Here is a 17,178-nt window from a genome sequence, read left to right on the forward strand (position 1 = left end):
GTCGGAGATGACGAGGAGGGCGGTGTTTTGTGTGATGCCCCGAAATGGGGCCGGGTTTTTCATGCTGCCAACAAGCAGCGTATACTCGAGTCGTTGCCAATTAATTCCGGGCTAAATGTGTCAGATTTAGGAAGCGTACTGTAGTCTTAGAGCCCCAGACTCCCTTACACCAAGGTCTCACCGTGCTACAGAGCTGGCCGACCGTGACTGACAGGAGGAAGGCATTGGTCCATCTTAGAGCCTGTGTTCTATTCAGTGACGACTACAAAAACCACCCACACGACCCACAGAAACCCCTCAGCCCGGACCCCCCCAGCCAGGACCCCCCCCCCCCCCCACACACACACACACGCCCGTACCATGAACACATCTGGTGTTCATTACATTACATTACAGTCATTTAGCAGACTCTTTTATCCAAAGCGACTAACAATAATTGCATTTAACGTCGGAAAAGCCAATGTACTACTACTTACATGTGCATCTTCTTTCTAAAACAAGTGACTAAGAGCATAATCTAGTGCAAGAATAGCAATCTAAAGTACAGTGCAATACAATACAATAAAATACAATAAGTGCTTAGGAGGGAGGCTTGTTTATAGTACTTCTTGAAGACATGAGTTTTGAGCCTGCGACGAAAGATGGGCAGCGACTCTGCTGTCCTGACATCAGTGGGCAGTTCATTCCACCACTGCGGGGCCAGGAGAGAGAAGAGCTGTGAAGAGCGGTGTCGATCGACCGCAGGGGCCTCGGAGTGACGGGGCAACCCGTCGCTCCGAGGTAGCAGAGCGTAGCTGTCGGGAGGGGGTGTAGGGTTTGACCATGGCCTGGAGGTAGGAGGGGGCTGTTCCTTTCATTGCCCTATAGGTTAGCGCCAGAGTTTTAAACTGGATACGAGCCGCTACAGGGAGCCAATGTAGGGAACGGAGGAGGGAAGTTGTGTGGGAGAACTTGGGGTGGTTGAACACCAGGTGAGCAGCAGCTTTTAATGGCTTTTTTTAGGATTGGAAGCAGAGGTTAGGATTTTAGAGCGGAAGAAAGCAGCTTTAGCAGCAGACAGGGAGGAGGAGAATGTGGAAAGAAGAGATTGGAAATTAAGAAGGTCCTCTGGGAGCTTGCCTTTCCTGCATTTACGCTCAGCTATTCTCAGGCTCCGTCTATCAGTACGCACTGAGTCCGACAGCCATGGGGCAGGTGAAGTGGCCTGGAGGTGAGGGGGCAGAGATTGTCCAGAGAAGAGGAAAGAGTAGAGAGGAGAAGATCAGTGGCAGTATCAGAGGGTAAGAGAGAGAAGGATTCAGGGGCGGGGAGGGCGGAGGTGACGGCAGAGGAAAGGTCAATAGGGGAGAGCGAGCGGAGATGGCTACGGGCGGTAACCATGTGGGTAGAAGGAGGAGTTACAGGGGAAGAGGGGATGGAGAGGGAGTAGGACATGAGATAGTGGTCAGAGAGATGGAGGGGAGTGACAGAGAGGTTAGTGGTGGAACAGTGTCTAGTGAAGATGAGATCCAGTTGGTTACCGGCTTTGTGAGTAGGAGGATAAGAAGAGAGGTGAAGATCGAAGGAGGAGAGGAAAGAGAGAAGAGGTTCCAATTTCCCACTCTGGATGTTGAAGTCGCCGAGAAGGATGAGTGCGGACCCATCATCAGGGAAGTGCGAAACTAGTGTATCAAGCTCCTCTAGGAACTCACCAAGAGGACCTGGTGGGCGATACACAACAGCAATGGTGAGCTTGATTGGATACGTGACAGAGACAGCATGGAATTCAAAAGAGGGCGGGGAGAACTGTGGAATAGAGACGAGTGAGTATTTCCATGTTGGGGAAATGAGCAGGCCAGTACCACCACCTCGCCTCACAGCTCTGGGAGTGTGGGAGAAAGAGTACTCATCTGACAGGGCTGCGGGTGTGGCAGTGTTCTCTGGTGTGATCCATGTCTCGGTGAGAGCAAGGAAGCTGAGGGAGAGCAAGGATGCATAGCCTGAGATAAACTCAGCTTTGGGCACCGCCAACTGGCAATTCCAAAGTCCCCCTGTCACCACTTGCTCACTATGAGTTGAGACAGTAGGATAGATGAGGTTAGAGGGGTTACGGAGTCTGGGGTGCGACCCAGTTTCTGCGTGACCCCCGGAGAGGGAACACAAGAGGAATAGGATGCAAACACCTAATGGTAACAAAACAGGTACAGAAGTAAATTTAGACGTACTACTTTCCTGACACTGTCTTTCTTGACAAAGTCGCTCTTGAATAAGTCACCCGGTGCCTTTGGTCGCCCTAGCCTAAGTCGCTCACCGGAGGGAGCTGTCGCTGTCAAGGGCAGCAGTGCTTAAGGCCTGTTGCTGCTGATTGCTAATCGTCTGCCAAGAGAGTAGGCCACTCCCTCAGGGCACTCAACAGGGCAATCAGTCGATCTCAGGCAGAAACTAACTCTCACAATAGAATTGACTAACAAAGCAGCTTCACAACCACACTGACGACTTTGCACTACCTATTAGAGTAAGAAAATTATACTTAGTAGATTCTAGTTCAGTCTGTAGATCCAAGTTCCTTCCAGAAGTTAAAAGCAAGCAACAACAGCACAGCTGTGGGGAAATCTGCATTTCAGGGTAATGTTGTTACGCTAGAAAAAAAACAACAACTACGGAACAAACATCCGACTGAGGCCACGTGCTTCAGTCGTGTGATCAACCAAACACCGATGATGAAGAGAAAAAATTCTCACGAAGTTCAGAATTCCCGCGGTGGCAGGTTTGCGGTGCCGGTATTACGGGCTATCTGGATATCACAGTCTGGGCCAATCACACTGTGCCGGTATTACGGGCTCTCTCGATATCACAGTCTGGGCCAATCACACTGTGCCGGTATTACGGGCTCTCTCGATATCACAGTCTGGGCCAATCACACTGCAGTAGATGCAACGTGACATGTAAATGATTCAATGCAGCACAACTATTTTTCAAACAGGGGTCCCCTATTCAAAGACTCTTTAAGTCGTCATATTACCATTATTCATTTCTAATCCCAACCCGTTGTTCTGCTTTCTGACTGACATTGTTGAGGAGAAACTGATCTGATGTTGTGCAGTTCATAAGACATACATTCCTCAAGCTATTACCATCCATAACAGGGACAAATGTGAATCTAGAGAGTGAAGTAAGTTCATATTCAGATTGTCTGTATAATAAGTGATATAATATGTCTATGTTTGTAAAACCAGTCATTGATGACTTCTGTTTTGGAGGACCGTCCATGGAAATAGAATGGAAACATTTTAATTTTATGAATACTTCATTTGGTACAGAGGGTGAAATATGTTATGTATGTTAATTATTATTTTTGCACAAAAATTGGTTTCAGAAAATAATGATAGAATAAGCATAGAGAAGCTGTGTATAATGATGTATATTTAGCACAACTGTCATTTTGTTTCACGTTTCCCTGTAAGTCAGCGTTTCTATATCTATAAATACTCTTATGTACAGTCACCAAAAGACCACTCTTGATTTTCTACCAGGAACAAAATGTCATTGATAAGATCAGTGACCTTCTGTGAACGCGCTGCTATCTAGATGTTACCTGCCTGCCTATCAGGTGACACAGCTAGCAGGAATACGGTGTGGTGAGCATCTGCTAAGCCTGTCCCCTTCTTCAAGCTGTGTCGGCGAGCCAGGCAGACAAATTAGTCATTATCTCATGATGAAGTTCCCTCATACTTAAGTGGGGCTGGTTATAGTAGGCTAATAGCAGAATAGATAAGTGCTCATTTCAGGGGTGATTGTGCACCAAACCTCACACACACACACACACACACAGACACACGCAGCTGAACTCTCAAAGACAATTCCGTGTGAGATGTCATTAGACGATAAAGAGGAAGCCATCAGTAAACCGCCTAAGCTCCATTTCCTGTCTGTTGCCATGGTGACGGCCCCTACTTTGCAGTTGCACGGTGTGTACTCTCGTGTCTGTTCGTTTCTTACAGAAAGAGAAAAGAAGAAAACACCTGCCTCGTTTTGGTTTTCTCTGCCCTCGGTCCACACGCTGTGGGCCGGCATCCGTGCCGGCACTCCTTCTATAGTCCAACTGGGCCTTGGTTTGACCCCTCACCCTGACATCTGAAAACAATCACTGGTTCGAGGCTGCCGGGCCGCGGCCAAACAGATCCCTCCAGTGGGCTGCGCTGCAGTCGGCTGCCCTTTGGTCCAGCTGGTTGTCATTCAGATAAACCTTCCGATAAACAGACTGCTGTTGAACTGACGACCAGCCGAACCCGTATGAATCAGCGCATTCATGACTTGTGGTCTGCGAGCTCTTTGTTTGTGAACTACGATTAGATTAATAGCGTTCACTTCACGTTAACGTTACTATTAGACTAGCGGCTCCAAATTAGGATTTCTGGAAAATATCAGATACGACAAGAGAGCATCTGTTTATTTTTCACATTCTCAACACCCAGAGAAGCTAAGAAAATATTGGAGGAGTGATAAATTCTATGGCAACCGGTTCAAACACGGATATCACACAAGGTGAGGAGGCGCTAGCTTGGAACAGGTCTCCGGGCACTTCCTGCACTACGACCCAAACAGCAGAGAACAGAGAGAAGTAAGATTAATCAGGAGAAAATGTGTGCAGCTTAAAGGAGTGCTTCACCGATTAGCATTAAATCCTTGTATCATTCCAAAATGTGCAGTAGCCCATATTACATTAAAATCCCTTAATGCCCTGTCAGACAAGGTTAGAACAACACCATCACAGTAAGAAGTGGAAATGTTAAAGGCTTATGATTAATGTATGAATTCTGTTTCATTGCACATGGTGCTGGAGGGCAGAGAGAGAGAGGGAGGGAGGGAGATAGAGGTTACGGATTAACTTGTTGAATGTGTAGTTCATGGTGATACTGGGCTGGACGTAGAGAGTCCTAGGGAGACGCGGTGTGCAGCTGACAGGAGCCACATTCCAGCCAAGGTGGACACAAAAAGGGTTAAGCCGCTCCCTTTTCAAACGACTGCATCACTGGATTATTGCTAAATTCCTTCTGGGTTTTTCACTTGTCAGGACAAGCAGAGGCACACTGTCAGCAGATAGAGAGAGAGAGAGAGGGAGAGAAAGAGAGAGAGAGGCAGTTCATGAAGAGAAAGGAGAGCAGTAGAGACACAGGAAGAAGACTTTGAAGCGGAACTACTGGAGGTTCAATTTGAATTTTTGGTGGAACGTTGAGTGACGATTGAGAAAGGAGAGGGGCGAGACAGGGAGAGAGAACGAGGGAGGCAGAGAGAGGGAAGGAGAGAGAGAGAGGGAGAGAGAGAGAGAAACTTAAGGGGTGTGTCATAGCAATTTAGTTCCTGAAGGAAGTCCAACTGGAAATCATCTTGAGACAGGCTGGTGAGCGTAGATAAAGAGGCCGCTCTGAAAGGATACTCTGTTGTTTTTCACCTGCGAAGATGAAAGGATTCCAATAAATATAAATGAGAGTTCTATGCTGACAATCTGAGACCACGTGCAGAGAGAGAGAGAGACGACAGGAGGGAGGGGGACCTACGCTCACGCAGGTAAGACTGTTCCCTTCATGTCATTTTATTTGACAGTAGCCACACCTAAAACGCGCGCAGAAAGTCCTGTCGCTGTATCTGGTAGAACTGCATGTTTGAAGTCACATTTGTGCAGCTGAGACCGAGGGCCCAGACAGGTAAGTAGGAAGGTGGTAGGGGCGCGAAAACAGATCATGTGGGTGTCGGATTATAACTTTGTCATCTCAGATCTCAGGTAGGGGGATTTGACTTACATTCACAGTCATGCTGGGACAGGCAGCTGACAGAGTAGAGCCTGCGCCCACAGCTGGAAAACTCCATGCTCTGTCAGTGCCTGTTGAATCTTATTGCACAATCTTGAGTGGTGAACATTCCCTCCTTTGCTGGCCTCAGTCTTGATAAATGACAGCGAACGACGCTGACAGTGTTCGAAAGGCTAGGGAGGGATAAGACAAGTGATTCTGATAAAACAAGTGATTCTGATAAAACAAGTGATTCCGACTCTTTGTAGGTCAGTAATGTGTCCTCACCACAAGCCAACTGCTGACAGTTTCGCTTCCTTTTTCAACCAACTGAGACGGGTGTCAGTTTTGAAAAGCTCATCCTAAACATTGCAATGATGAGAAATGTTATTACCGTACAGACCAGAGAGTATATGTCACTTAAGGATGTCTGATTGAAAATCCCTAAGACATGCAGTTTTCTGCTAGTAAAAGCAACGACTAGGAAACCAGTAAGCGCTCATCCATGCTCATGGTGTGACCCCGATTGTTAGTGAACACAACAACCTACCAGCACAGACCACTTTCTGCTCCATACTACCGTGAGCCTGTCGAGGCTGACGGGGCAGAATCTGCCCATACAAGCGGGCGAGGAGAGAAAGCATCACAATGTGGGAATGTTCTGCACTTTTGTGCGCGGTTCTCTGATTAGAGAACAGAGAAACGCCGAGGCCTCCGTCCCCTCAGAGTTGGCCCAGAGAACGCGGACGGCGTCGGTTCTTTTGACTTTGGTGCATTTCTTCATGCGTTCTAGCTCGGTCCAGAGTGTTCTCGTTGTTCTGTATGACTGGGAAAGCGGGCCGACCAGCGCCTCAGTGCTGCCGGGTCCGGAGACAGGTGGTGACATCAGCCCCAGGGGCGAGTGTAGAGAAGCAGGTACAAGCCGTGACCTGCTGGCTTCTAATAACAGTGGTACCAGCTCCATTCTCAACTACCCATGTCCTGTGCAGAGCCCTGTGAGAGGGGCTTTACCTCCACACACACACACACACACACACACACACACACACACACACACACACACACACACACACAGCCTCAGGGCTACAAACTGTAGTCATCTGTGGAATGCTAAATATTTACCTCTATCGCCAGCCTGCCCGCACTCAAGCCACCAATCGGCACTTTCTATCGGGGCCTAATCCACCAATCAGCACTCTCTATCTGGGTTTGTCCACCAATCAGAACTGTCTAGCTGGGCGTCTGTCACCTCGGCTCTCCTGGATCCATAAAGGAAACGGAACCTAATAAAAAAACATGTTTCCTTCCGTACAACAATGTCCATTATCTCCAGTTCAATCCCTTTAGAACCGGGGAGATGTCAGAAACGACCTACTATGAGCTTTATCCATTGATATTTGGTGGAATGCAGTTTTGAAGCAACATCAGTACAAGAGCCTAGTAATCTCAGGGAGGGTTCTCTGAAGTGAACACATGACCTCTGTTCCAGTCCCCGTTCCTCTGCTCCGAACATTAGTGTGAACAGGGCTGCATGCTACAACTCTGACTCTGCCCCACAGCATCAGAACAGATGGAGGGGAATGTGTTAGCACTTCAAATGACTCAACTGTTCTTCTTGAACAGACTGTTTTAAAATGAAACAGCCACTTCTAACCCAAGCTTTAACCACAATCAAGCAGTAAGTTGTCTCCAGCTGTGCCTCCACCTTTGTAGAGTCAGTATATCTCCTGGTGGGGGGTGAATCTCCGCCTCCCTCTGAGCTTTTTTGGAGCAGAGAGGAGAAGATTGAAAGTGGTTCTGAATTAACCATCATGCTGTTCCCATTTCCATTAGCACCGCTGAGAGAAATTAATCTGATGAATGTTCTGTAAGTCCCCACAGAGACGGGAGGCTTTGTGTCGAAGCACACCATTAGAAATGTGACACTTGTTTTTGAATGAATGGATATGCTGGTAACGAGGGGCCCAGCGGGGTGCCATGCGCCAAATGGATTCTGGGATATCATAATGGCCGCTGTAACTGGGATGGGACGCACGGAGGAGATGAAGTGTTAGAGTTGACATCTATTTAACACAGGCTGGTCGTTTAGCATGTCTGGATCACATTATTTATTTGGCCTGGCCGTTTTGCATTCAGTGCTTGCCGAGTGGAAACCAATCCCAGTCAGACGGCTAGATTACCGTCTCTTGAACGAAACACAAAAACACACGCAGCCGTGCCGTAGATAAACACATGTTGTGTAGGCCTACACCTAATTGACGCTTGTAGAGAGCGTCGCGTCCTGTCGCTTGTGTACAGCGCTGATGACAGAGCGCACATCACAAACCAGCTGTGGCCAACAAGCCATCGGTTCCAGGTCCCTGACTCGCTCTGCGGCCGCTGTGTTGATGAAATCTCGTGGGCAGGCCGGGACCTGCCTTCGCTATGCAGCCCTGCTGTCTCGCTCAAGTAGGCTGCCTGTCCGCACAAGCCGTCGTCGGTGGGTTCGGCGCCGAAACGATCAACAGGAGATTCCTGTAGTCGCTCTCGACGGGGTAGCGAAGAAGACCAGTCGAGGCAGCGCTGATCGAATCCTTTCACCGTTCTCTCTTCAGACCGATGATCTGGAAAAAGAGCGAGCTTCCTTAGGAATTACAGTTCAGTTGAATACATCTGACCCTTTTAAACAAAACAGAAGAATTGTTCTGCGCAGTACAGTAGGCTATGTCTACCTCATAACATTGTGCTTTCTCAACCCCATATGTGTCCAAAGGATTGACTCTTTTGTGTGACACAATAGGTGGAGCAGCTAGTAATTACTACTGTAATTACTCCTGGCCAACAGCTGGTAGGCTACAGGAGCTAACATGTTAGGAAAGTCTGGGTCAAGCCTCCATGCGACCACAATGACAGTCAGACTGTGTGATGTAACAGTAGGGGATGTTTACAGGATGCAGCCACGCTGATGGCCTCCCTGGAGAGGGGCTCTCACTGGCTGCTCTCTCCCCAGACTAGGGCACTAGGAGAGGGGAGTGGCGGCAGACTAGACTAGCGTAAGGTCCATGGTGCTTCCCGTGGGCCTCACATGTTTACTCAATCTGTGATATTTGGAAAACAAATCTGAATTGAAGGAGCAGTTGATGTCCTGGCAACACTTTATAATAACCATCCTTTATTATGTCAGATATAAAACATTTGTAGATAATGAACTAACTAGATAAGATTAGGTTTCAATCGCTACACAGTTCCCTAGTCCATAGTCCACATAGTACAACTGTATTGTTCATCCAAGAACAAGGGAGGTGGGCATAGGTCCCACCCCTACATATTCCAGAGGGAAGCAAAAATCCAGTATCACTCAGGAGCCAGAAAGGTGAGCTGTAAAAATTATTCCATGACTCCTCTCAACGAGACGATCGAGCAAGCTCCTGGAGTATGTTTGTCTTACGGCTAAGAACATGTATAGAGCAATACATTACATTAAATTAAATTTTCAGAGCAAAAAGGGCTAAAAACATCATAGGAGAGACATGGCAAACACTGGTGTATGTCTGTGTGTGCGTGAGTGTGAGTGTGCCTGGGTCCAGATAGAGGCAGGGGTTGGGGTAGGGTGGGGGTAGGAAAAGGATACGGAAGACAGACTCACCCCAGATCTGCTCATCTCTCCAGGTCACGATGGAGTCCTTCAGTTCCAAAGACATGGCCATGAAGGCCCAGAAGAAGATCCTCAGCCATATGGCCAGCAAGTCTGTGGTCCACATGTTCATCGACGACACCAGCAGCGAGATCCTGGACGAGCTCTACCGCGTGTCCAAGGAGCACACCGGCAACCGCAGCGAGGCCCAGAAGGTGGTGAAGGACCTTATCAAGATCGCCGTGAAGGTCGGCGTGCTGTTCCGACACAACCGCTTCAGCAAGGAGGAGATGGCAATAGCCCAGGACTTCAAGAAGAAGCTGCACCAGGGAGCCATGACAGCCATCAGTTTCTACGAGGTAACTGCATAATCACATTTCAGTGCAGCGTTGATGAGTTTCCCATCATAGCCATTATTCTGCCAGATGGTGACAGATAACGAATAAAAACAACCAGACCTAACATTTGAATGGATCAATTAATTATGCCAATTGACAGATCGCATAAAATGTCAATAGGGAGAAATTTGACAGAAATAATGATGACAGAAGTGTCATGTTGACGACAACGAAGTAACAATTGAATAAAATTGTTGTGACGCCAATTTCGACACTAGGTGGAGTTCACGTTTGAGCAGACGGTGTTGTCGGAGATCCTGACGGGATGCAGGGACCTGATGCTGAAGCTGGTCAGCTCCCACCTCACGCCCAAGTCTCACGGCCGGATCAACCACGTGTTCAACCACTACTCTGACCCGGAACTCCTCAACAAGCTCTACGACCCCAGCGGCCCCTTCTGGCCCAACCTCACCAAGATCTGCACGGGACTCAACACACTGGTGGAGGAGGGCACGATATGAGAGGAGACGCCCGTGACACCCGTGAGAGAGACACTGTTCCCGTGGACGTCTGGCTGAGAATGCCGCAGTATAAGTGACTGTGGCACTGCTGAGAGACAGGATGTGACCTCACAGAAGACAGTGGATTGTTCTGATCAGTGACCGCTTTGTTATATGATGTAATCGCTGGAGTGCTGTTTTGCACACAAAAAAAGAAAAAAAAAGGACTAAGTGGGAAAAGACATGATTGTGCAACAGGACCCTAATATTGGTTGATTTAAAATGATTATAACATTTCCATGTTTTATGTGGTTATGATATAAGCCTAAAGCCCTTTTTTATTTTGTATTGTAAACCTGTCTTAAATGATTTGAGTCGCTGGAATTGGGTGAAATACTTTTTCTTAATGTCCGTCCAGTGTCTCATTTGCAACTTTGAACACAAACTACTTCATCTGTGTCCGAATGTACTGTATACAGAGGAAGTCAAGAGAAACAAACATGTATGGCTGGATTTAACCAACACTTCACTCCCAGTTGTGATAAAAGGGATGGAAAATGTGAACACTGCCATCTGGTGTTCAGAAACGTTTAACAGTAAACCATTGATGCTACATCTATCTCAGGAGAATGGATGGCAATGGAACAATTGGATTATGAAAACCCTAAAATGGCTTTGTAACACTCGAACAAATAAAACTATAATAAAGCCTTGGTAATGTGCTGACTGTGCCTGGTAGCTTGCATTGTTATTTAAATCATACAGGTTGATATTCATTAATATAATGTTAGAATGTGTATAATAAACAATAGCGTGACAGTGACTGAACGATGTCAACTTCAATGTATTCTCATGTCCAAGAGTCCATAACACACAGCAGCAATGTCGCAGCAAACCTCCCACTGCGCCTGCTTATACCTTTGTAGTCTTGCATGGCTTCAGGTATAACACAGTTCACCCAGTTTTGTCACAAGGGAGGCTGTGTGTAGACCGGCTGGCCTGGTGATACGGTCAGACACAACGCTTCCTGAAGGACTGCTGCCGTGAGCGGATAACGTGGATTGAGTTAGGAGTCAAACCGCTCACTCTCTACTCAAACAAAGTCACTATACAGTGAGTTTAAATTCTTCTTCCCATGAATATTAAGCAAAATCATTTGAAATAATTTGCATAGTTTAAGTTATGTACATTTTTTATATAAATTCTAAATTTATGGATTTAAATTAGAATTGACCCCAGCCTTGACGAACACAATTTTCAGTGTTTAAAATGCTCTAGACTTTTTCTGTGTAGAGAACAAACTACTAGCTTCTTATACAGTGTTCTGGCCACAACAAGCCTTTCACAAGTAAACAGACTACAGTGCATTATTGCTTAAAGGAGTAGTAAAGGGAAAATGCATGTTTAGCCCTGTTTTAAGGTTACTTATGATCATATACAATGATTCAGATCAAAATGTTGTGAATACTAGCACTTTTGAGAAAGTCTGCTAATTGCTCTACCACCGTTTAGGTCATACAATGGATGTGGGTGGGCACCTTGAAAAATCATTCAAAAACATGTAAAACTCTCGATTTCAAAGACAAGAAGCTCACCGAGGGGGTAATTGGTGTCCCTTGGTGTTCTGACATCAAATTCGCCGCAAAGTATGAATCCTGTAGGGTTTTAGCAGACTTTCTCAAAAGTGCTAGTTTTTTTTCAACGTTTTGATCTGAACCATTGTATATGATCATAAGTAACCTTAAAACAGGGCTAAACATGCATTTTCCCTTTACTACTCCTTTAATGAGAAGTACTGCCTATCATATCAAAATTAATGGACAAAATCTAACCAAAATGTGACCTTCCTGCATAACAGTTACAATTGCAGGTACAAGTTTACTTGGCCATTTAAAGATGGTCTGTAGATGCTCAACTACCTATCATAAAAAAAATGTAAACTCACTAACACTTAGTAACACTAACCTTGGCCAGTTGCTGTGCATCATTGCTGTTGATAATCTATAGCTGTTGAGCGTCTAGTCTGTAGATCATCTTGCCCACTCAGAATCGAGTGTACAGTAACCCAACTGTCATCAGTGCCAACAACCACTTTCAGTCCATCAATCAGCAGGCAGAACAACTCATCTATATCTGTCGCGCCAGACTGTATGGGACATCAGTCTCTTTGACTTGATGTTAGCTTCATCAGTCTCATTAGTGGGAAAAGGAGAAAACGCTTGGTATCACAACTCAAATATGTCATCCTCTCTCTCTCTCAGCTTCTTGGAGCTTCTGGTGATGGTGAGTGGCACGACCCCCAGTATGGCTTGCTGGTGCATTCTGGGAGCTGAGGTGGCACTCTGTGACCTAGTGATTCGCCGGTCTGTCGTCCTGCTGGCACAAGCTGCATCCAGATAGGCGAAACTGTGGCGCACAAAGACAGCAGAGATACACAAACATTCGACAAGATACAGAATCGGTGCTAATACTATGGACGGCATGTGATCGTCTGAACCTGTCTCTGCTTGACAGTTGACACGAGCATGTCATAAATCCAAATGAAGCTACATTGCGACTAGCCCTGGTCCAGGTTGGTATACTATTCAGGACTATACCCCAGTATACCACCCTGCCAGAGCCATTCATTGCGCCAGACTTTTTTCACTCGGTCTAAATTACCGCATCTACAGATATTATTGATGCAGGGCTGAAAATTAACACCTGCCACCGGCCAAATGCAGGTAAAATTTCCAATTGGTGACTAGATTTCTGAAGGCTATCTGAAAAAAAATAAAATAATACATGGCCGGTAGATTTTTTCATCTACAGTCCCCTTGGCAGGTGACTCACCGTGAGCCAAAAAGTTTATTTTCACCCCTGTTGATGTGGTAATGTAGACCGAGTGAATAAAGTATATGGTGCAATGAGTGGTCCCTGGCAGGGCGGAAGACCGGGGTAGAGCCCTGAACAGTATACCCACCTGGACCAGGGCTATATTAAGCCTAACGTGCAGAACTATTACATTGTTGAATAGTGTGACGGAGCTAGGGAGCTTTTTACCTTTTCTCCCCAGCTTGACATCTTTTGACGGCTGCCTTGGACTGGCTGATCGCACTGTCCATACTTTTTAAGAAGTCCATTGGAGAAAGTTCCGGTGTCCCTTCTTCAGTGCTATTGAGCTTCTTTTCACAGTTACTACTCACTAGCTTCCCATTTTGATGGGAGTTGATAATAGTATCAGGTGAATCGTCCTCAGGCAAATATAGTCCATTGGAAGTGTTTGGCACGGGGATAGAGAGATACTTCTTCAAGAATATCGAGTCATTTGTATAAAGTCTGTTTGCTCTCTTAATGTCTTCCATCTGAAAGAGAGAATCATGTTTTCCTATAAGAACACCAATGGAGAAAATGTTTTCCTGTAAGAACATCAATAAAGAAAACATAGTTGGTGGTGAAACAGAGCATCATTCTGCTAACTTTGCTTGCAACTTACTGAAACTCCATATTTTAAGGAGAGTCCTTGTAGAGTCTCCCCCGGCTGGACATGGTGTTCGATCCGTCTGGGTGACACCGGGAAGAGAGAGGACTGGACCAGACTGCCGTACGACCTGGTGCGGCTGCCCTGCAGTCCCCCGGTAGGTAGAGGAGCTCGTTCACCGCTGGACATGCTGGGACAGACTCTAGACTAGCCTGCTACAAACCCCTCGGGCCTTATCGAGAACCATCAGCTGTTTTGACTTCCAAAGTTAGTGAGCTAGCGACGGTAGCAGCTAACGTTATCTAGCTTGTTCGCGCGGTTGATTTCCGGGCAAATTCCTGTCAAAGTACTTGTTACATACGTAACTTAGCAAGAACATTCCAGCTAAGCGAGTTATTCTCAAACCTCCTGTTATTTCGAACAAACCACGAAGGGCAGTCGAAATATGTGTCTACTCCGTTCTTTTAATACATCCATGATCTCCTCCGGCAGACAGTTACCATGGCTGCCGATGTGGCGTCACCATATCCCACAATCCCTCAGACAACCAGGAAGTAAACCATGGATGTATTGGTTTACTTCCTATGAAGTAAACACAGCTAAGCTAATATCGTTGGTGGGCGTAGTAAACCATTATAGATAGTTCGCCTAAAGTAAGATTAAGAATGTCTTTTAAGCGCGAAGGCAACGACTCAAGTCAACTAAGTGTTCTAAAAGTACGTGGTTGTGCTTCATATAAATAATTTTCAAGCATGTTGCTGCTAGTGTCGATATCTCACCATTTAGCTGATGTTAGCTAGCTGCCTAGCTACGATCGTTAACTGGCTAGCTACGATCCACATGGCAAACGCATCTGATGTGTGTGTATTCTAACTGTTATTTTACAGAAACGACGTGTTGCAGATCTGCTGTCCAACTTTATTCCAGAGGACGAAGCAGCCTTGTTGAAAAATGGAAGGTGGGGTGCCTGCCCACGTAGCTTGTCAAGCATTCGATAAGTCTCCACCGTTGATATGTTCAGTGGACTGATGATTGGCTATCTTGATATCCTTTTCTTTTGATAATGTAGCTGCTAACTCACATTCTTATTCTCTCGCAGATATACCTGCCTTGTGTGTTCCTACCGCCCTGTGTTTGATACCGTCGACATGCTGTCAGTACATCGTAAGGGCAAAAGGCACCTCGAAGGTGAGATGGACTTCCCAAAGCAGCATAGCTTCACAGAACATGAACTATCTGCAGAGATTTGACTTGTTCACACCGTATCTCTTTGTCTAGGTGTGAAATGGTATTATGGAAAGAAAAAACAACTGCAGAATGAAATTGCGAAAAGGCAGCATCAGGACTATGTTGAAGCAGAAGATAAAAGACAGGTGAAGATATGTGTTATATCAATGTGTTACTTTTGTGAAATAGGCTACATAGCTCAATGTAGTGTCATTCTTCTACTGTGTGGTGTAGTGTCATTCTTCTACTGTGTGGTGCGGTAGTGTCATTCTTCTACTGTGTGGTGCGGTTATGCATCTTGTAGGTATTTATTTATTTATTTATTTTTTAACTTCCTCAGGAACCTTCCAGCTCTGCCCCCCTTCTGGCACAGACCCGAAAGATCGCCCATCACGCCTTACTGAAAACCGTGCCCTATAACAGCTGCCATAGAAAGACCAGGTGTGTTGATTGTAAATTTTATGCTGGTTCATCTCATTTTGTTTGATCATGCTAAAAGCAATTTGTTGGGGGGAAAAAAGAAGTAAAGCAAACCTTTTCAACTACAGATCGCTCCGTGTGGACTGTTAGAATGCTTTTCCCTGACACTGTTTTTAACACTGACATTTTTTTCAAGGACAAAGTCTGAAAAAGGTCCAGCAAGTTCCGAGCCAGAGAGTGGCGTCGGCCCCTTCGGTGCGAGACCACCATCGCCACAGCACCAAACCTCAGAACAGCCGTCAGAGAACGCCAACAGCACGCCCTCACCAGACACCCACAGCAGCACAAGTAACTTCTAACCTGTAGCATATCAGATCATACAGTACACATGTCACACATGTCCTTTTCACTATATGTGCTATATAAATAAGATTGACTTTGACTTTAACCCTATAGCTGAATGTTGGTTGATTATTTCAACAGACGATCGGGGATCATGTCCATCCGGGAGCAGAAAGCAGGCGAGTAAGAAGGGGTCTCAGCCAACAGTGTCCCGGGAGTCTGAGCCCTTAACAGCCCAGAGGAGGAGAGAGCTGGAGCACTACCTCAGACTGAAGAGGTAGGCCTACGGGTTACAAAGTACTGTTCATTCAAGTCAACTTTTCCTAGTTCTGCTGTGTGTTTGGACTCTGTTAACTGCACACGCACATGTGCACCACTAGGTGTCGCTGTAGCTTTTTCATAGTGTTTATTTATGCGCCTGTTCCCTCCCGTCTTTACTGTGGCTCACAGCGCAGGGTGGCTGCAGGATGGCAGCGGCCGGTGGGTGAAGGACGACAACGTGGAGTTCGACTCCGACGAGGAGGAACCCGATCCTCTACCCCCTCTTCCCCCCGGCGACCCGGCCAATCACGGACCAGAGGAGCAGCGCTGACCAAACCCACCACTGTCTGGCTTCCGCCACGGATCCAGACCAGTTAGACTGTTTTACCAGAGGAGGGGGCACAGACCGACCACGACTTCAGATCAACCCTCAGTGTCTGTTGTAAGACTTCTGAATCATGTGCTGCTTGGAACGTGCTGTCTTTTCACTCAATGGTCACTGTTGTGTCACACGCTTCTCTTCTCAGCAGACTTGGCGTTCCTCTCTCCTGTTTGTTGATGGCCAGCACCTCCCCTTGTTAAAGCTGAACCCCTTTAAGCTCGCTATGAATCAGCTGCTCATAGGCCTGTACCGGCGCTAATCTAGGTAGCGAAGCCACTGGTTAACATTCCTCACAAGGTTCTCATTCGTGGCGAGAACGCTCGGTGCAAATCAGGTTAAATGTCAGGGCTGTGTGGACTTAGCATGGGTTAAATATTGATGATGGCATTAATGTTGGTTGAGAAGAGTTTTTTTATCATTGTTTTGGGGTTCAACTGTGTGACTGTCTCAGGAGGGGTGGAACGCTCGCTGACAACAAAGCTCTTGAGCTGCTCTGACGCAGTATAATGGCGGTTTTGTCTTGATGGTAAGAGATGGAAATGGACCTTCTACAAGTGCAATAAATGATCGTAGTATCATGAGACTGCAGCCTCAGAAGTAAATATGCACTTTTGCCACAGTATGTTGTAGTAGATTAATTCATGGTCAGTTTACATATCCTAACCAATTCAAATGCTTTTCACACAGCCAGACATTTGGAACAACCCTAAAAACAGCTACTCTAAAAACAAGCCAGTGTAGATGACATCTCTTTTAAATACCAGGTCAGTCACCATGTACCCTGTGCCGTACTCTGCTTTACTCTCCAAAAATACACCAGTATTTCCTGTGGTATGGTGATCAAAGGGGGAAACAGCACCAGGAATA

General features: G+C 46.4%; 3 protein-coding genes across 3 annotated transcripts; 2 read left to right on the forward strand and 1 right to left on the reverse strand.

Annotated features, from left to right (window-relative positions):
• Positions 1–9,422: 9,422 nt before the first annotated feature.
• On the forward strand, positions 9,423–10,240 carry tnfaip8l2b (tumor necrosis factor, alpha-induced protein 8-like 2b; the record flags this gene model as incomplete). The annotated part of the gene is made up of 2 exons (XM_084442712.1): positions 9,423–9,740; positions 9,998–10,240. 2 exons carry the CDS (start codon positions 9,423–9,425, stop codon positions 10,238–10,240), a joined length of 561 nt encoding a protein of 186 aa, XP_084298838.1.
• A 2,204-nt stretch (positions 10,241–12,444) lies between these two features.
• Positions 12,445–14,014, reverse strand: lysmd1 (LysM, putative peptidoglycan-binding, domain containing 1; the record flags this gene model as incomplete). The annotated part of the gene is made up of 3 exons (XM_084441751.1): positions 13,695–14,014; positions 13,262–13,563; positions 12,445–12,625 (listed from the first exon to the last, which is right to left on the reverse strand). Exons 1-3 carry the CDS (start codon positions 13,866–13,868, stop codon positions 12,445–12,447), a joined length of 657 nt encoding a protein of 218 aa, XP_084297877.1. The 5' UTR covers positions 13,869–14,014.
• Positions 14,015–14,267: 253 nt separating this feature from the next.
• On the forward strand, positions 14,268–16,830 carry scnm1 (sodium channel modifier 1). Its single transcript, XM_084442666.1, has 8 exons — positions 14,268–14,395; positions 14,567–14,637; positions 14,779–14,867; positions 14,958–15,052; positions 15,247–15,347; positions 15,523–15,674; positions 15,810–15,945; positions 16,119–16,830. Exons 1-8 carry the CDS (start codon positions 14,345–14,347, stop codon positions 16,258–16,260), a joined length of 837 nt encoding a protein of 278 aa, XP_084298792.1. The 5' UTR covers positions 14,268–14,344; the 3' UTR covers positions 16,261–16,830.
• The last annotated feature ends 348 nt before the right edge of the window (positions 16,831–17,178 follow it).

Source organism: Borostomias antarcticus (assembly GCF_949987555.1).
Source record: "Borostomias antarcticus genome assembly, chromosome: 8".
Lineage (NCBI taxonomy): Eukaryota > Metazoa > Chordata > Actinopteri > Stomiiformes > Stomiidae > Borostomias > Borostomias antarcticus.

What these genes read in the sequence shown, in the direction of transcription:
- scnm1 (XM_084442666.1), top strand. Translation starts at nt 14,345, where the DNA reads ATGTCTTTTAAGCGCGAAGGCAACGACTCAAGTCAACTAAGTGTTCTA. An exon ending in AAGCAGAAGATAAAAGACAG is followed by an intron (nt 15,053 to 15,246) that starts GTGAAGATATGT and finishes TAACTTCCTCAG; the next exon opens with GAACCTTCCAGCTCTGCCCC. An exon ending in CACTACCTCAGACTGAAGAG is followed by an intron (nt 15,946 to 16,118) that starts GTAGGCCTACGG and finishes TGTGGCTCACAG; the next exon opens with CGCAGGGTGGCTGCAGGATG.